This window comes from Camponotus vicinus, unplaced genomic scaffold (genome assembly GCF_025532165.1).
Source record: "Camponotus vicinus isolate PSW18456_S1 unplaced genomic scaffold, iyCamVici1.0 SCAF_5, whole genome shotgun sequence".
NCBI lineage: Eukaryota > Metazoa > Arthropoda > Insecta > Hymenoptera > Formicidae > Camponotus > Camponotus vicinus.
The window spans coordinates 16,319,071-16,339,347 of NW_028141977.1; the positions used below are offsets into that span (position 1 = coordinate 16,319,071).

Here is a 20,277-nt window from a genome sequence, read left to right on the forward strand (position 1 = left end):
ACCATTCGTCGCTCACCTGAGTTTTATCGGTGTATTTTTGTCATTCTCCCTCGCAATTCTACCTCGCATACTGCCAATGTCTCATCGTCGTATGTCTTATCGGCCGCAGACGTAAAAAAAATACGTAAGTATCAGATGAATTAGAGAACACGTCGATCTCTGAAAATGGCACTAAAACACTCAGGCATACAAATATGCTCTTCTTTTTCAAGCCTTTTTTGACATAAAAATTGCTTCTAAAAATTGAATCATTAATTATATTATTTATTTAATATTTTTGTTTTATCACTTATATTGTAGTTTTATGGTCATAATAATCTTGGATAAAAAACGCATATACATTTTTTCTCTTTGTTATATTTATAGTAAGTCCTATGTATTTCATTATGTAGAGATATTATACATGTAATATACAGGGTGTCCCGAAACTAACTTTTGATATTTTAATGGCAGATTCTCTGGTCAATTTAAAAACGATTTTTCCTCAGCGAAAATATCGCGGCATTCATAGTTTTCGAGTTATAAACGATTGAAAATAAAGGGTTTTTCGCAAACTAAGGCTTATGGGAATAAAATATTAATAAAGTCACATTCTTTAGTTAATTTTAGGTAGAGTTTACTTTAATAGAATTTTAATTTAAGGCTTAGATAGAAAGATACATGATGACAAAAATTGGGAATATGCAAAAAATAATGATCTCCCTCGACATTTTCGCTGAGGAAAAATCGTTTTTAAATTGGCCAGAGAATCTGCCTTTAAAATATCAAGCGTTAGTTTCGGGACACCCTGTATATATATTTAATATATATTTAATTTCGTTTCTTTTTTATCAAGATAACGAAGTGAATTTTGAGGTTAAACATTTCTTGATTCGAGAATGGAAAGGATTAATCCGTGCTCTCAAAAAAAGAGAAGTGCGATTTAATGAGTTTTCAGCGACTGAAATTCTACGGAGAGAAATTGCTAAATGTGTTTAATGAGATGATTAGAAAATATCCTGTACACTTTGTATATTATAGGTATACGATTTACTTTTACCGAACGATGTAAACTGATAAAACCGGTTCCGGTTTGCACACAGTGTTGTGCTGTAAAATGTACCGTTTACCCACATAAGAGATTATTTTATCAACCTTTTGTCATTAAATTAGTAATATCAAATGTACAAGCTCTTTTATCTCATCGTTTAATTATCACATAGATAAAATATATCACACAATGAATCTTTAAAAATGTACAAGTTGCTCTACATTCATTGATACATGGCAATTTATATCACGTTTATCACAAATTCTTTGTCTTATCAATTTTATTTATAATTAATTTTGCTATTATATAAAGCTATTATGTAAGCGCGTTGGCTCTTATGCCATTTTCTTTTTAATTTTTTATTATATAGTAATCAATTTGCCGTTGCTAAATTGAAAAACTTATTTTTGAATTCTCGAATTTATATATATTTTTGGTTAGCTTCATCAATCGAAAATATTACATAAATTTAAATTTACATGTATTTAATTTGTGATAAATTTTTAAATTATATTAATTATTTATTATTCGATTGCTATATTTGTAATTTAGATTGTTGAACAATATAGGAATGAAATTACCGTTTGTTTCTTGACTTCATACTTTCTATGATGTTTCACAGATGTCGACTGTTCACGCAATCCTTAGCTTGTGATTTTATGCTTTTATTCATTCGATCGTTTCCACCCACCAAAATTTACCGAAAAAAAGACAATATAAAAATGCACGAATTACTTATCCAAGTTATTTAATTTTTTTAAATATATTTAATTATTTTTTTAATCACACATTTCTATTACTTGCAGTAATGATGATGCATAAAATTTTATCATTCTTAGGCGAAAATTGAATTAGAGATTTATTATAATACGAAGTCCTAAATGCAACTTAATTTTGGCTCATTGTTATATTGAGATCTCTAGGTCTCAATTTGATTTGAAGACTGAGTCCTAAAAGAATGCACCTATTGCATCTAATTCATAAAATTCAACACACATTGCAATAAATTATAAATATATTATATATTAAATATTAAAACTATCACGTTACAATTATTTTATTATATTATATCATATTTATTATTTTAACAAAATTCGAATAAAACTTTTTTATTCGCATCTTTAAACAATTTCACAATTAAATTATGAAAATTGTAAAAATTACTCGAGTGTATGAAGTAAAATAATTTAATGACTCATAGATAAACATATGATCTTTATTTGGACGATTAATTATAATAGCATATTAAATAGATCTCTGAAATCCTTAGATGGCAGCAGTCATCAACAAATATTATCGGTAAAGTTAAGATAATAATAGAATCTGCAAAAGTTTGATAAAAAAACAAGGAAAAAAATAATATATATATAATATATTTTGTATGTTTAAATTTAAATTTTTTTTAAATTAATATATTATAAAGCAAATTATCATCCCAGGATCAAATGTTTTAGAGACGCTCCTGTGATCGATATATAAACCTGTTTTTCCTACTGTGGAGTCACTAGTTGACAGAATATCAAAGTGTGTTGCGAACATATTGCAGTTTGCGTCATAGAGGTAAAAACATTTTGGAGAATTATTCTTATCATTTTTAGAATTGTGTACATACATAGATAAGCGTTTCTATGTATATCTACGCTTCTGGTTGCAAGATTGTGTCTGTATGCATATATATATATATGCATGCGCTTCTTTTAGAAATAGTTTATGCTTCTAAAATATATATAATATTATATATAATATTTTATTTTGCATTTCAAGTTTGTTGCTTTATTAATAGAGTTTATTTCTAGAGTCTATAGTTTACGCCGTAGTTTTATATATAGAGTTTTCATATTTTGAAAACTTCCTCATCGTATAAAGTTTATACCGGAAGATGTTTTTAATTATCGTGTTTCGCTCTCGATAAACATTCAAGTTTGAAAAGATTTATTTAAAAAACGTGAGAGGATATATTTCTTCTCACGTTTCTTGTTGATTAGAAAATTACGATTAATTCAAAATAATTGCAATATTTCACGCAATCGAATATCTTGCATCTAAGATTAGCCTTAAGTTTATTTTGCTTGCAAAATTTATAAACATAAGATGTTGACAAAGCGGGGTGACGGATAAAATGCAGCAGATCTATCGGTCTGCGCACTTTTGAAGATTGATGGCGAAAATTTAAAATTTCAATGATATTCAGGCAAACAAATGACGTGTCTTCTCTCAATCTTCTTTCTCTTCACGCGAAAAGATGACGTAATAGAGAAGAAATCCACAGATTTCTGCGCGTGCACCGCGTTTCCGGCGCGCATGTGCGTCCAAATCGTGGCGATCCGGCAGCTACCAGCTGTTATCATCCTTAGACGCATTACGTTCGTTTAGCGGGAGAAAAGTTTACGTTGATCACCTCACCCATCGTTTGGAAATTCCGCGATAGTCAACACGACGTGGCGAATCATCCGTGACTCAAAGTGCGATCGGTTGCGTCACACAATTACGTTTCACTATATATAATGCGTGCTTCCGTGTTGAAAAGTTGTTGATTGATAGTTGTCAGAGATCACGGTTTGATTCTTCGCGCTTAATGTTTATCTTATATTATCTTATATGATTTTTAAAAGATAGCGAAAGATTTTAACCCTTTTAATGCCAGGCCCATCTACGCAGTACATGTGAAGAATGCCACGGGCCGATTTGATATGTGCATGATTTGGACCTGGTAGTTCTTCAAATTCATAATGGAAATTGCAATTATATCCTCATAAACAGAGATTATTACGCATCGGAGATATCGACTAAGAGCCGATTTTACAACTCGAGTTAACCCGAGTTTAATACGTTAAATTGGGTCCTGATTGGTCCATTCGCCACTTAAACTCGGGTTAACTGGATTGTGGAACTAGGCCTAAGTGTGAGCGAAGGCTACTTGACACTCAGAGGAATGATAATCTGAAGCAAACAAACGAGGCCGATACATCGGCCCGTGGCATTTTTCGCATAAGTACCAAGGGCCGATATATCGGCCCGCTGGCACTAAAAGGGTTAAGAAACTTAATAAAAAAGATTTGGACGCTTAAAAAATTATTCTTAATTTCTAATTAAACTTAATTTTCTGATTAAACTTTAAAAAAATTTAAGAAATGAGAAATAACTAAAAGTAAATCGTAATAATTAATTGTGAAATCGCAGTATTATTATTAGAAATTGTGGTATTGTGTTCTGGATAGGAAATCCAATAAAGAAGAAAAATAGATCGTTTATTTCAGACGATATCCATAGGCATGTCACTATTTGCATGTTGCGTCCGTCAGGTGAGTTGCTGTTTGTAATTTTAATATTAGAGCACATTATTTGCTTCAATAGCTGTGTTTTTTGTACTGAAATTTAAAAATTTTAAAAAGTGCAGTTGATTAGTCTAACTTTTTGTAAACGGTTCGTACATTGCTTATCTATTTGCTCTATATAAACGAGCAGTTGTGTAATTTTAATAGCGCAGGAATTAAGCCTGTATTAAATGCGCGAAATTAGTAGTACTTTATTTTATTTAACTCTTTGCATAGTTTCGCCGCGACATATAATAAAAATAAAAATAAATTTGACTCGAAATATAAAAATTACGATTAATTAAAAATTGGCAAGTGAGAGTTAAGGCGCGGATATTAATTGGGGCACAAGAAAGCATAAAAAGAAACAATTTCCTCTTTCTTTTATATTTTAATTAAATCATCACAATACACGCATTAAACATGAACATTTTGGATCATCTTTTGATGCATCTTCAGTGTGATATTAATATTATGTATTAAAAAATACCAAACAAATAACATATAAAAATATATAAATTATTTCAATAATTTGATGAAATATTAACATGATTGAAATGATTTACATATTTTCAAATGTTATTTGTTTGGTATTTTTTAATGCGAAATACTAATATCAATGCTGAAGATGGATCAAAAGATGATGCGAAACGTTCGTGTTTAATGCATGTATTGTGAGATGAATTATTTGAAATATACTAATAACTATAAAAAGAAAGAGGAAGTTTTTTTTTACATTCTTCCTTGCGCTCCAATTATCGCGCCTTCCTGGCTTTTACTTGCCATTTTTTAATTAATCGTAATTTTTATTATTCGAGTCAAATTTATTTTTATTATAAGAACTAAAAGAAAGAGGAAGTTATTTTTTTATTCTTCCTTGCGCTCCAATTTCCACGCCTTGCTGACTCTTACTTGCCAATTTTTAATTAATTATAATGAAAATATAATGAAATTATTTATGATACTAAGAGCAGTGAGGATAGTAAAGTAGTAGATTTTTTTATTTGATATAAAAACATTTTTTAATATTTGTCAAAGGTACCACAAAAATGTTGAAATCTTGAAGTTGCTGGTAGGTCATATAACAAAATTAGTTGGAGTGTGAAAGGTTAATATATTTGTTATTTTTATTATAATTACTGTAATGTTATATTGAATATTATTGCATGGAAATTACACATAGATAAAAATCTTTTTTAAAAGAGATTAAAATCTTATTTATAATATACGAAATTTTGTATAACACTTGTTGATTACAAATGCAAAGTAGCTGTATGTATAAACAATATTATGGCTTACATTTTTATCTTCGCTTTCTATATTATCATATGTAATATATTTTAATATATTTTAAGTATTAAATATGCATAATTTTAATAATTGTTTTACAAGTTTCTTTGGACAAATATAATACAATATTTTATGTTACTTATCTATGGATAATTTTATAAAAGTTTTGAAAATTTAATAAATTTGTTTTTAATTTAAATTGATGTTTGAAACTATTAATATTAATACAAATATGATTTTTATTCTTTCTTTTGTTATATATATTTTTAAAATTAACATATATAAACAACTTCATTAAAAAATTATACATATTTCTTACAAATTATCATTTATTATATTGAGTGGTAAAAAAATGTAGAATATGAAAAATTTAGAATAACGGATCTCAATGCATTATTCTTTCCTTCTTCTATAAGAGTAAAAAAGTGAGAATGAAATAATAAACAACATCGTTCGATTAGTTGTTTCGTACTCTCTAAATTTCTTAGAGTGAAAATGCACTCGAAAAATTTAGTGACTGGTTAAGTCACTCTAGTTAGAGTGATTTTTCACTCATAGGAGTAAATTCTTCTCACTTTTTGTTGTAGAGTAAAAAATTCACTCTGCAAAATAAAGTAAATATGTATACTATCTATTTTGTAGAGTGAATATTTTCACTCTATGTAGCATTTTCACTCTATATAGAGTGAAAATCTTTACTCATGAAGAGTGAGTAAAGCGCATGTGAAGCGCGCATGAATCCGGTATTAGCAACACTGTCGTATCGTTGTCTCGCGACGTTACCAACTCGTCGCAGGTATACTTGGTATACAAGACATATTAAAGTAACTTTTTAGGGATATATCTTTTTATTTTAACATATTTCGAAAGAGTGTAAACATATATTTTTGTGTGTAACGTTAAATATATTTATATAGCTGTGACAAGGAAAAAGGAGGTTAATCGGCTTTTACACCGACAATGAGATAACATGCTGTATGCGATGTTCAGCTTCGATTAATTCAAATAAAAAACAATGATTGCTTCTCATTTCAACTAATCGAAGCTTCACGTCATATACGTAACGTGTTATCTTATTATTAGTGAAAGACGGCTTAGAATCTCACTTCCTAAGAGTGAATCTGTTCATTCGTAATTGAGTGAAAAATAACTTGACGAAAGTGATGACTCCACTCTGATTGAGTGAATTATTCACTTGGAACCGAGTGACATATTCACTTTACGTTCAGAATTAAGCAGTTCACTTTTGTGAAAAGTGAATGTTCACTAATTACGAGTGGCAGTATTTTCACTATCACTTGGAGTGAATATTCACTCGTTTGAAGTTAGATTTCACTCTAAGAAATTTAGAGAGTAATGCGAGATAGTCTGAATTTCCTCGCCCCTATCGTTCAGGTGGCAGAATCGATAAACAGAAAAATGAAGCAAACTGCAGGACCACCGTAAGCGTTAAACAAGTGCGTGCATTTTTTTACATGTGTATATATGTGCGTTCGCGTACATATTTCACATATGTGTATGCGCGCCCACGAAGAGAGTGAACGTCAAGCCACTCGCTAGGATGAACAGATACATTTTACGCTACTTAACGGATTTTATGCTCAAGTGTCAAAGGGACCGGCGTCCTTGCTGTAATCAGCGGGGGCTTGTATTAATAGAACGACGTTTCGCTGTTTTGCAAAATTTTTCTTAGAATCGATTTCGTAGCCCTTGGCTTCGACGTCGGTGACGTCGAACTGTAGTAAAATTATAAAACACCGTTCAAAAACGCTCACTTGCTTACATTTTTCAGCAAAAAGCTTGCAACTATACGTATCATTGGTTTCTTTACATTTTCTATTTTGACGATCAAAAATTTTTTCTGCAAAAAATAACAAAACACTTAATAAATATAATATCCAAATTTTTCAAAAAAATCTCTTCAAGCCTTAGTCTTTATACTGAAAAAATTAAGATTTCAATTCAATGTTGGATTCTTTAATTAATTCCTATGCAGTTTCGCAAGCTTCATTTGTAATGCCATCAGTAAATGTTTTCGCCCGAGAGTATCATCAATTCCCAAAAGTATTATCTTTCCATAGAATAATCGAGCGGAAGAAGCGCGTCAGCAAATGCTAACAAAGGAGCCACCGGAATTATCATGGGAAAACACGCTGGGTTCGCCCCATGGAGTGCCCTTCGACGATGATACGAAGGAATTGCTGAAAGAATGCCTCGATGTCTCGATACTACCACCGACCAGTCTGGCGGAGCTAATCAAGCGAAGCGATGCATTCCCTGTGAAGTTTCCAATTAGCACTATGAGATGCGCCTCCCTGAAGGACAGGGGAATCAGCGCAGAGACCATTGAGGTTTGCGTAAATTATTTGATGTATGAATTAGAGTAGTAGACGCTTGATTAAATATTTGTTAAAGAGATATTGCTCGAGAATTCGATAGAGAACGCTGCGCTTTAATTGTTTGAATTTCTGAAAAGTTTGTTCATTTTGTGTATCTTCCTTAAAAAGATCACAGTTCTATAAATTTGAATCTCTTTTCTTATCTTGTATGTTCGATTAATTTCAATGCAATTGCAAATTTGGTCATCTAATTTCGTTTTTCATTTAGTTAAACGCAAATTCGACATATCCGCTAATACACGAGGCGATGTTACCCTTGATTGCTGCATGGTTGAAACACAAGCGTCTATACGGTAGCGCTGTCGAGAAAGCCTTGTACAAAAACATGAACCTCATCCAATTCATTCACCGCCTGCTGGAGAAGAGGGCTGTTTACTTTTACGGTCCCAATGATCGATGGAAATTAATCGACAACAAGACCGGCATCAATGGATGGGAGACTGTTGGTACAAGCAATGAGAAGGAGCCATTGGTAAACATGTGAATTCTTTTTTTAGCTAAGCAAATCTTGATAAAAAATAATTACATTATATGATATACTTATTTAATAAATAAAAATAAAAATAAATATATAATATTATATATGATAACAAAGATATTATTACCATTTTTCTTTAATGTAGAAAGTAATTATACGAGCATTTTTATATGTAAAATATTAAATAAATATTAGAAAAATATTAGAAAAATCCAAAAAAATATAGTCACAAATTCTCTCCATTTTAATCGCTGAAATAACTAAATATAGTCGAAACAAAAACTCTTGAAATGCTTCTCTCAGTTTTGTTTTTTCGTAAAATATTATTTTAAATAAAACTTCTCATCTCTCTCTATCTTTATTTTGCACTTTACAGGCTATTAAATTTTCTTTTTAGATCAATATAACGTTACATATGTTTACCGATATATTGAAAGTTTATAAGATACTAAAAAACACACGTTGTAAGGTTGTTTCTTATAATACGTCTATCATCTTCTATTGATATCGGGATCTATCTTGATATCGTGACAACTTCCAAGCTTTGTAATCATCTTTACAATTTGACAAATAGGTCCTAACAAAATGCTTGAGCTACGATGAGATAAAATTATCGGCGATGATGGTGGAGTCGTCTCACACGGAGTTCATAAACGACGGCTCGCGAAAGAATAAAGGCATCGTGAGCAGTGACCCAGACGCAGTCCAACCTCGTGGGGTTATTATGGGTGTCGTAGGCACAAGGTTTTATGCATTTATTTAACCCTGCCTTCTGCAGGAATATTTTTATACGCGCAAACCACTGTGACGTTCCTGTCGTGTCTGCAGATGCGTGTTCTATTTTTATCTCCTTCGCGCGTGCAATTATTTATACTTGCGATTTAAATCTTCGTAATGATTGTTGAAATCGCCACGAAAAAATGCCAATAATTCTTAATAGAATATTTTTATCATTTTTATTTTTCTGTAGATTCTTCTGTGCATTTTTCTATACATTGTTGTATAAAATACATATTGTTGTATAAAAATTCTATAGAGAGAATCCGTCAAAAAGCTATTATGATATCTTAATAATAAATTTACAATCTTCTATTACGTAGATTCAAAAAGCCCCGATTTATGGAGTATCAGGATATTCTTATCACGCCGTTGCAAAATAATATGGATAATGGGTAAGCAATGACTTTCCGCAATAATTGTTGCGTTATAGGATAAATTTTTTTAGCTACTCTTATTTGAAGATAAATTTATTCAGAACACTAGATAATATCGGATATCTTGATGTATTTTTTAATCTTTGCTATTAATTATAATTATAATAAAGATAAAAGATGCAGCATTTCTCAAAATCTTTGGCGCGCTATATTAGTTTAAAGTTCGAGCAATGGTAGTTAAATTAATACAACGTTACGATGTACAGTCTTTTTGTACTTATACTTGTATGTAAAGTTTCTTACATCATCTAAGCGAAATTTTTTTGAAAGAATCAATCTATATGAGATAGATATGGACCCGCAATAGACGGCATGTCTGAAGAAAAACGTGGAATGCAAGTTTTATGGGCGAAGTTTTATGGCGCGGATTATCATCCACTCTATGAAGAAATCGTGAAACGTATTAAATCGAAAGACAACAGACGTTACCTGTCGTTAACCAGCCAGACTGTCTTCGATATCGAGAATTACATGAAGAGGACCTTGCTCTCCGTAGAAATAATATTGCTCGAGGCAAACACTCGCGCCGAGAAGCACAATACGACCGCTTTCTTGCACGTAGTCGGCTTTGGCCTCGGTTAGTGCAATAATTTTATCGTTATAACGATTATATACTTGACTTTTATATTAATTATTTAGTGACGCTGTTTTGTATCTTTCTCCTCGATTATTGACTAATTAAGTGACGATTCGTAGGTGTCTGGAAAATATTTCAGGATCAAGAGATATATTTTCTGAAAACGTTCGAAATCGCCATTAAAAAGATGAATAAGAAGCTTAAGTACGTTTCTGACATCATGTTCGCTTACTTCCACCAGCAAAAATGCGGCGACACAGGAAATGGCGATTATCTGGGCAGTTAGTAAATAATAAATAAAAATAAATAAATATTTATAAATATCATTTTTGTTTTTAATAACGAAATTTTCAGATATAAAAATTCATTTTTCTCTGAGAGAACCACACAGCAGGCTATTTCGAGCTTCCGATGCGAATAAATTGCTCATTGTTACTTATGCTTGGGATGCAAACGCGTTGCCAGGTATTTAAGCATTCTAATTATTTTATTTAATTCTTTGTTTGTTTATTGTCAGTTTGATATTAATTTTAATGCCGCATAATAATTATTATGCTTGTGAGACAATTTTATGTAAAATATTTTTTATAAAGCAGTTATGTTGTTCCTGCAGGAAACGAATTCTGGAATGGTTATCTAGAATCCAGCGGCGATCCTGCGGCGGCGTGCAGCACTCAAATAACTGAACTGCATAATTCCAGAATCAATCCACGCGCGTGCGGCGCCAGCTTGCACGTCGCATCCGCGGAGCACGGAATTCTGCACATATCGGATTACGCAAAGCTTCATCTTACTTAGGTAATATCCGATACGTGCCTCTTTTCTCGACACCGGTCTTTGTTGGACAAAAGTCGATTTTGTGATCGTAATCACGTGTGTGAAATGATAAATGATATTGGCCGCATTCAGCGGACTCAACAGTTACTGGATTTTCCGATGTAATTCGACGCTGATTGACCGGATCTGAAAGTAGAAACCAATCACGTTTGATTACTACTTAGCGGTTGAGTCCGCTGAATGCGGCCATTGCTCTTATGCAGCTGCTCATAGCTACTTTTGCATAGTCGAAAAATTGCGGAAAATCGTCCTTTCTCTTATCTTTTAATTTTTTAATAAAATCAATAAAATAACTGATAATATATCGCATGTATTTACAAAAAAATATTTTATATCAAAAAAATTGAATTATTGACAACAAGTAATTGTTAGGAGTTTATTAAATGATTTATCCCTTCTTCTCCCACTTCCTATCTCTTTATATAATAAGAATAATCTTTTTATTAAGATGTTTATTAGAATAAGATGTTTAGAATATTATCAATAAATTGATGACAAATTCATATAAGAAAATTTTTGCATCAATGAAATGCGTATAATTTAAACTCATATTTTTATATTAAAAAATTCACATTTACCAAAATTAAAAGTAAATTATTATCAAATATATGTATATTTTGTTTGTTTTTTTTTTTTAATTGCGTAATTGATGAGTCGAGTTCCATATTACAACTTTCATAATATTGTTTTTTCATCTATTGTTTCTTTTCAAGATAAAATGACAACTCATAAATTTAAAACTAATACAATATCGTTCAAATCTCTCTTGTACATACGAAAGTACCTCACTCTAAAACATATTCTCGCGATACATTTGCTCAAACTTTAGGAAAGGGCCGGCCCGGCGAACAACGGCGGGCAACAACGAAGACCATCTCGATCACCGCGCAGCCAACGTAGCCGCAGTGCGGATGTAGACTGCTTGAAGAAATACACGGAACGTCGCGTGGAGGATCGCCGATACACGGAAATTACCGACACCAGTAAACTGGACACATCCCGATGGATGCCGTTGCCAAAATACGTGCCGCGGGGACAGCAATCGCCTGGAGCCATCAAAAGATCATCGAGGGACGAGCGACAGGAAAGTATCGACGAGACGATGGCGACAACTACCTCAGCCGAGAATCGATCTTCCAAGATCGCCGGTCGATCTCAACCCAGCGCCGTCCGAAGTTACAGCACCGACGTGACCTCCACGAGGGGAGCGGAGAAAAGCATCATCGAGCAGCGAAGACACACGGACTGCAGTGACCCACGAACCATCGCCACGAGGTTGACCGCGCACATTTTCCACGTCCGAAAGCGAGAAATGCCATGATCGGGATTGTAGTTGAGATTCGTAGGCGCGATTGATAGTCGTTACGGAGCTTCCAACGGGTAATGGCGTCTAGTTTCGGTCAGATGTTATTGCTCTTTCTTCCGTGTTTGTCTTTTCCTGTCTGTACGATTCTGTGTGCGCGATTTTTGGATTAACTTTGACGACTTTGTTGATAGAAATTCACGTTGGTCGACGAACCATGCCAAACGGTACAACGTGAAAACATAGTGGTGTCTGGTTTGCTCCATCGACCGGAACTAGTCGCTAATATTTTTTCACGTTGTGACGCTCCTCATATGTTTGTGATTCGCTGGGATTTCGGAAAGTATTATAAAAGTATTTAACAAACGATAACTTTCCATTGTACAGAATATTCAAATTGTTCAAGTGTCTCAATGTTTAATTGTCTTTCCTTTTTCCCTGTTTTCTCGTGGGATAATTATTAAAAGATAGCTTTGAAAAATCCCTATAAATGTGCATGAATAATTGATATTGATTTTATGATTCTGTGATGATGTCTTTTCTCGCAAATTCTAATTTAATAATTAATTTTAACTGAACGTTCTTTACACAAATATCTATTGCGACTGAAAATAGTAATTAATAAAGTCATAAATAGTATTAGTCTTTCTGTCAAGAGTTTTGCATTATATGTGTATTTGTGTATGTATGCAGATAAAATAGTAAATGCTTGTGATTTTGAAGCAAACATTCGACCTCGAACATCTGATCTTTAGGTGGATACCACAAGTTAACGGTGCGAAGTTTCGCCGAGAGTCATCTCCTCTTGCAAGAAATGGCTGTGAGATTACACAGAGCGCGGCTACCCGGTGGATAACCTTCGCTAAAAGTCCATCACCCAGTCCTATACCAAGAATAAATCCTGAGAGAAGAGGTTCCATAACAGAGCACAATAAAAAGGATGAAGAACCGCGCAAGAACGCGGATGTCTCTAATGATAAGTGGCAACCCTCTAGGAAATTCTCGCCAGCGAAGAACGAGAAAGCGCATTTACAAAGACAAGGTACGCGATGCATTTAATAATTTTAATGCACATCTCCCGATTCATGTCACGATATTTAATTGCAGATGAGTTGGATATTGGCAGAGACCGCTCTTTAAGTGTTATCGATGCTAACGAACGAGCGAACAAACTCAGTCAACGTATGCGAGATTTGTACGATTTCAAGACGGAGAACGAGTGGCCGAAGAGGGCGGGAAGCTCCCAGCGAGAGAACACTTTGATCAGTATAAGTAGTAGTGAGGAAGAGAAGGGCAATTATCGGCCGATTCGCAGAAACAGTCAAGATTTGGAATTCAATGACAGAATCGACATATTTAAGGTAAACGAATTAAAATTTAAAAACAATGTATACTTTTAGGAGTCAATATATATCTTGTTTTTGCTTTGTACTTTTCTTAGACCAAGGTTCAGCATGAGAAGGAGCCAAAACAAAGGCTAAAACGCACTACCCATGACGCCAGTGAAGTGTTCACGAATGAGCACGAGGACGAGCGTTTACGAAGGTTCAACGACAAGTTGCGATACAGCGAGGATCACGGCACGGAACGGGCTCGTGGCCGCGAGCGGCGCACATACTCGGACGATTACGACGAGAAGGCTCGGCGTGCGTCTCGGCAACCGGAATCGCCGACGATCAGGCGATTAGAGGTATCACCAATGATGAAGAGACCGTTAGCGAACAAGGAGAACAAGCGGAATTCAGACGTGAGTGTGAAATCGCGTGACTCGCGAGTCAGCTATATAGAGGTGGACTTCTCAAAGAGGGATGCGCGTACTAGTGATGCTAGTTACGCCAGCGTGAACCTCGTTAAGCGAGGCAGTGTCGAATGCAAAAGCACACTGAAGTTTTGTGAGATACCACCGAGAAGAGCCTTCAGCCAGAGCGACGAGCGACCGTCCACCCCGGTGCCACCGATCGAGTTTAACGACGAGCGATACGTCCCCAAGAAGCTCTCGTCGGAATCCCCGAAGAGAGACAGCACTAGATACAAAGTATATCTGACGTAGGGAACGCCTGCGAGAGCGGGCATTTCGCGAGACGAACGCCGCTTTCGCAGAGTTCTAGATTAAAATTTGTCGACGACCAAGTGTGAAAATACAAGTACATAACTCTCGATGTAGATGGAAAAACAACTGTGCAACGAGAAGAATTTCCCAATAAGATTCGTAAGTGTAAATACGTGTATTGTACAAAAAATTCGTTGCGCGGCGATCCCTTATGTTGGACAATGTCTTTCATTTTTTGTCGTATGAAGGCGAGAAAAGATTGAAAAGTTGAAATATTTACAAGTGATGAATATAAATATAAGATATAAACAAATATCTCGAAGAATACAATGGAATCCGTTGTCTGTGGATAATTGTTAAACGTTCAACTGTCGTTTACCGTGTTCGCCATATAATAAACGATATGTAAACGGATATATGTACGAAACTCGATATATTCTGTTACAGAGCTCTACAATAATATAGCATCTACGACCGGAGACGCGGAAGCCTGATAAAAATGTATTTGTAACAAATTTACAACGGTTTACAACATAATCAGAAATTTCCTATTCGTGTTTTTCATCTGTCACTGTTCAAAGCGTAACTGCGATATAATAATTAATACAAACGGTGTAACGTAAAACACATAATAAAATATTCTTTGAGGAACATGTCCCTCTTCCGCCATTGTTCTTCTACAGATGCAAGATGTCTTAACGGAATTATCTTATTCTTTTAATCATTTTTTTAACAAAAGTGTATTTTATTAAATTTCTGTTGATATCACAATTTTCAATAATTAAAATATTTATAGTCTAAAATTCAACAGAACAGAACAACTATTCAGTAAGATATTAATATTTTTAAGAAAACAGTCTTTTTATAACAAGACGGAATTTTTATTAAGTAAATACATTATATGTAACATAAAAAATGTTTAAAGTGTATGAATTGAAAAGCATGTTTAAAATTTGATTAATTGAAGATAAAATTTTTTTATATGTTGTAACTCAAAATCTCTTTATCTTCAGAAGTTATTTGATACCATATACTAATTATTGTCAAATACAGCAAAAAATATTTACACAATGTACGTATGCTTAAAGTAAATAGATTGTTCATGAATAGGTATCTACCAACCAATGCTTCATTTGCGATCTGCGCCACACAAGTCACCTCGGAATCCTGAACTCGAGTCCTTCCCGAAGGCTACTTTAACTCTTTTTCTGACCGGTACATTGTGAACAGGCGGCGGTGGGACTCGACAGTCCCTCGGAGCCTGCTCTTCCTCTTCTCGTTCGATTTTGAATCTCTTCTGAGTACAGTTAGGTCCGCTCGATCCTATCCCGTTTGTGACTGGCGTATGATTCGATAAAGACGAAGAGGATCCATTAGATATAACGCTAGTGTTAGAGATCTGCGGTGATTTCGGAAAATTCGAGGACCGTCCGCTCGATGGAGAACGTATGAGATTTCCATTGTTGTTGCTGTTGCAACAACACGAATATTATAATGTTATTAGATTATTGTAAGTAAGCAAATAGTACATTACATACATAATATACACGAATTATCCTACTTTTTTAAACATATTTGATTTTTTAACAAAAATGTATTTCATTAAACATCTGTTGATTACAGTTCCCAATAATTAAAATGTTTAAAAAGTTGAAAACATTTTATATTCTAAAGTTCAATAAAGCAATTAGACATTTGGCATATTCAGCAAGATATTTATATTTTTAAAAGATTTTTAAAAATATTTTTTTTAAATAAATGTGCTTTACTACTCTAGTAAAAAATATAAAAAACCTTCAATGATTTTCAAAGATTTTTCTTCTCAGAGAAATTTACATTTCTTTAATTTCATAAAATCAAATGCCTATCGATTTTTTTGTAACTCTTCTACTTTTTACAGAGAATTAAACTAACGTGACACCTTAAAACAATATGCTTTAAGTGTGACACATATAATTCACCTGTGAAAATTGCTTTGGGTAACGATGGCGGAAGGTGTGACACAGCGTTTTCCGGTGGGAATAGCTATGTTGAGTCCCGTCGGTGCAATCATTAGCAAATTGCTGCCGTTCTTGTCACATGGCACGTTATGCCTCTGCGCTGAATAATTGACGCGAAAGACGTGAGAATTTTCTGACATATTCTGCTTCTCTTGTTTCAGGAAGGTCGATTTCGCATGATACGTGATGAGATTTTGGTTGTTCAAATGCGACTCACATTTGATACGCACATCGTGTTGTTGCACCCCATTACGATCTTGACCCTTTTGCCATTCGAGAACATTGCTTAATAATCTTATGTACCTATCAAACAAGATTTCAAATGCGAATATCAGGTAATCCAAATTTTCCTCTTAATCTCTTTTATTCTTATTAAAATGTTTCTGCAAAAAATGTCTCTATATTATATGTATTTCTATTAAATTTCTTATTTATATTCAAGAATACACATCTGTATATAAATCTTTCTTCTCTTAATTGTTTTTAAAACAATGTGAAAATATTTTTATTTTTATTTCTCGAAATTGAAAAAATATGAATGAAAATATATTAATATCTGTTTATACTTGAAATTCATTTCTATAGCTAAAAGTTACCTGATCGCCATTCTTAATATCTCGTTTTTCGACAGTTTCTTGTCCGGCGGATGCGTCGGCACCAATTTGCGAAGTTCGGCAAAGGCGCCGCTAACATTCTGCTGTCTCCATCGTTCGCGACTGTTGGTGAATAATTTTCTGACTCCTAAGTTACCTACACGAGGTGTAGGCGATCCCAAATGACCACTTCCGGAAGACGAAATGCCGTCTAGCTATGATATTATTATGAATTTTATTATTCACATTAAACTACCACTAATCCCACTACCACATTAAATTATCACTAACAACTGTTATTCCAGATTTGGGGAGATCACAGCAAAATTTATTGTATTTTACGGAAACTTTAACATTTTTGAAATTTGACAGGGAAATATTTTTAATCTCACTCACGGAACTAGAACGATCCCGGCGTCTTTTGCTTTGGTCTTCCTCGTCATCGGTGTCGTGGGAATAGAACTCGTCGGAGAGAGTCGCCTCCTCTTCGGTGTCCCTTGATGTACCCGGAGAATCGCCAGCCTCTTCCGGAATCTCTCCCTCGCCGGACAATAACGATCCTGCTGGGGAACCATTTTCAGCGTCCGCGACTCCTATCCCGCAGCCATTGTATGTTAACATTGGCTGTAAGGATTGATGAGTATAATGAACAAACGACGAATGTGTGCAGTAAAAGTTTTACTATCGTTTTTAAATGTCAATCGTCATGTTCATGTCCATCATTGCAAATAATCATAGAGATAGAGATTATTGTTTTATGTATCCACAGCTTCAAAGCTCATTATAGTTATACTAATTCTATACTTTATTCTTGTAAACCTATTTTGAAAACTAATTTATTACTAATTTGTAAAGATAATTATTATATTAAGAAAATCTTCACAATAACAAGAATAATAAAACAAACTTGTGAAATGGACGTCGTTGACAATCTCGGGTATAATTAGTCTGCATAGCGCCAACAGGAAATTGATATCGCTCTCTTCAACTGTCCCTGACATTCAACAGATATGTGTGCCATTTGATTTATCTTTATGTCGACATTAGTCATATATCCACTTGCTGTTCACATATCAATTGATGAAAAGAAAGAAGCATTTTCATTTGTATGTCATCTTTCAGTAATAATTTTATATGTTAACAGTTTTTATTTCAAATTATTCTTTATCAAAATATCTATCTGTGATATGGATAATTGATTCCTTATCAGGGTAAAAAGGTTTGTAAGTCTAAAAGAGATGTTATTTGTTATTCTCTGAATTGTATTTTTGTCAATATTAAGAATGTCGATAAATTGCGCGATGACACTACGTAATCTGTATAATTAAAAAAGGATATCATATTATTTGTCTTATATTCACGATGAGTAGCACGATATACAGATACACGTTCATTTTTATATAATTTTAGATCTTTGAAAAATGGTTAGTACATAATAATAGCTCAACAAAAAAAAATTTTTGTATTATAATTATTGTATCATAATTAAGCATAATATTTTCTAAACTGTCTACGATAAACAATTGTAAGATGATTGTAGCATATTTTTACAAATTATAGCATATTTTTCGCCAACACTCGTGCACAACTATTATATCTTGAGATTCACTAGGGTTGTAGAAAAGGAAAAGTTTGTAAGACATTTTCGCACGTTTTCAAGCGCTATCACAGATAATCATTATTACACAAATACACACGAAACAATTAGTACTCACCATGTTGCACGCAAAAAATATGCCAACAGTATCATGAAATTAAACGTTACAGATCGATTTGAAGAACAAGATCTCTAATTCACATCGCGGTCGTGATGGAAAGTAACATCGATGTCGAAAGAGACGATTTGACTAGCGGCGAGTCCAGGGTAACCCTCCGGGTAAATGAATTTCACGAGGGCGGAGCGCAGGCTTATGGGTGGAGCTCGTATCAGGTCCGTCCCTCCGTGCTCCATCCAGCATCCCTGTATCGACGTGCTTCACGCGGATCATATCTTCATATATCCAGTGAAAACACAAGAGTCAATGCTTCATTCGTATATCGATCCCAGATCTGTGTGATGTTCTTGTTAGAAAGATTTTACGATGTAGACATCGCAGCAAGTGGTAAAAAATGTCACTTTAACATTTTCATACTTTCCATAATTTATGATGCCGATTAATTATTGAAAGATCAACATTGCTTATTAGTAAGTTTTAATTTCTATTATCTTCCTATGTCGATGTAAAAAAAATATTCAATAATTTAAAGAATTCTGTGTGATACTAATAATATCAATGAAAAACATGTATCTTAATTTTTAATATTTAATATAAACCACCGGCTTATCAAGCAAAAAAGGGAAGAATTAAAAAAGGATACTTTCTAGAAAATTTATTTTACTTTGAAATTACAAACTATTTTTATATCTATGATGGATTAATTGGCGCTATAGAAAAAATTACCCGCTATATCGGACACGCGTTTGACAATCGAGGGTAACGCACGTGTCTTTTATATCGCCTTTTATTCCGAGATTAAGGTGCCAAATTTATTATGCCTGGCATTAAATAATTTATATTTAAAATTATCTAGCATCACATACACAATATTATTTCCTATACTCGTTAAATAATTTGTTGCTTATAATAATATGCACACATTTTTATTATAATGTTGAAATTTTTTATGTATTATTGTACTCTTGCGTTTTATTAATATTTTCAAATTTAATTAGAAATATTTATTGCAATTTCTACACATTTGTGAAGTAACAAAGACAGTAATATTACTAAATTGCACGAATTTTGCTTATTTCAGCTCTAGATAGATGTGGAATAATAGAGACAGCTGCAAGATGTAGCTCGTTATCTTTCAACGCACGTGTATCTATGTATGCAAAAAGAACAAATTTGTCTCTATCCTCTTCCTGCTTCGACTCATTGCCATGTGTTTCGAAGATGCTTCCTGCATCGCATAACGAATGGTGCGTGTCAAGTGTCGCAGTCTATCTTATCTCTCTTGTTGTCCAACTATTGTCGTCGCTGGCAAAACAATTTTTTTCCTTGCGATAAGTCGATGAGTAACTTTTAGGAAAACGATAACCATACTTTGTCGGCAGAAATCCCTATAAGCTCCCTGAAAATTACTCAATGTCTCTTTCTCTCTTTTTCTATCATTTTCTCCTTTCATTTATATATATATTATCCCTCGTGT

General features: G+C 33.5%; 3 protein-coding genes and 1 long non-coding RNA gene across 19 annotated transcripts in view; 3 read left to right on the forward strand and 1 right to left on the reverse strand.

Annotated features, from left to right (window-relative positions):
* On the forward strand, positions 1–12,106 carry LOC145972239 (ADP-ribosylarginine hydrolase CG3568). Of its 9 annotated transcripts, none has more exons than XM_083100673.1 (10): positions 3,340–3,492; positions 4,249–4,332; positions 7,716–7,985; positions 8,242–8,505; positions 9,086–9,255; positions 9,612–9,683; positions 10,016–10,302; positions 10,422–10,583; positions 10,657–10,767; positions 10,916–11,500. In XM_083100673.1, exons 2-10 carry the CDS (start codon positions 4,303–4,305, stop codon positions 11,098–11,100), a joined length of 1,551 nt encoding a protein of 516 aa, XP_082956799.1. In that variant the 5' UTR covers positions 3,340–3,492; positions 4,249–4,302; the 3' UTR covers positions 11,101–11,500. The 9 variants fall into 9 exon arrangements, with proteins under 9 accessions (XP_082956805.1, XP_082956803.1, XP_082956804.1 ...); XM_083100676.1 differs by adding an exon at positions 11,969–12,106 and having other exon boundaries at positions 3,365–4,332; positions 10,916–11,100; XM_083100674.1 differs by having other exon boundaries at positions 3,366–3,586.
* On the reverse strand, positions 10,699–19,254 carry Hlh3b (Helix loop helix protein 3B). Of its 5 annotated transcripts, none has more exons than XM_083100683.1 (6): positions 18,801–19,254; positions 17,482–17,709; positions 17,089–17,300; positions 16,454–16,795; positions 15,615–15,961; positions 10,699–11,265 (listed from the first exon to the last, which is right to left on the reverse strand). In XM_083100683.1, exons 1-5 carry the CDS (start codon positions 18,801–18,803, stop codon positions 15,622–15,624), a joined length of 1,125 nt encoding a protein of 374 aa, XP_082956809.1. In that variant the 5' UTR covers positions 18,804–19,254; the 3' UTR covers positions 10,699–11,265; positions 15,615–15,621. The 5 variants fall into 5 exon arrangements, with proteins under 5 accessions (XP_082956809.1, XP_082956812.1, XP_082956810.1 ...); XM_083100686.1 differs by lacking the exon at positions 10,699–11,265 and adding an exon at positions 17,993–18,079 and having other exon boundaries at positions 14,909–15,961; positions 18,801–19,250; XM_083100684.1 differs by lacking the exon at positions 10,699–11,265 and adding an exon at positions 17,993–18,147 and having other exon boundaries at positions 14,909–15,961; positions 18,801–19,250.
* On the forward strand, positions 11,664–16,044 carry LOC145972403 (uncharacterized). Its single transcript, XM_083100961.1, has 5 exons — positions 11,664–11,672; positions 11,969–12,414; positions 13,198–13,484; positions 13,550–13,803; positions 13,884–16,044. Exons 1-5 carry the CDS (start codon positions 11,664–11,666, stop codon positions 14,490–14,492), a joined length of 1,605 nt encoding a protein of 534 aa, XP_082957087.1. The 3' UTR covers positions 14,493–16,044.
* LOC145972243 (uncharacterized) overlaps positions 18,140–20,277 on the forward strand; it is a 12,763-nt gene continuing 10,625 nt past the window's right edge. Inside the window, exons 1-3 of one of the 4 annotated variants that reach the window (XR_014439106.1) lie at positions 18,140–18,304; positions 18,853–18,961; positions 19,882–20,047. This is a non-coding gene — a long non-coding RNA (uncharacterized LOC145972243). Of the gene's footprint in view, positions 18,305–18,852; positions 19,271–19,881; positions 20,048–20,277 lie in introns of those variants that run through there. The other 3 variants (XR_014439104.1, XR_014439105.1, XR_014439107.1) reach the window with 3 other exon arrangements.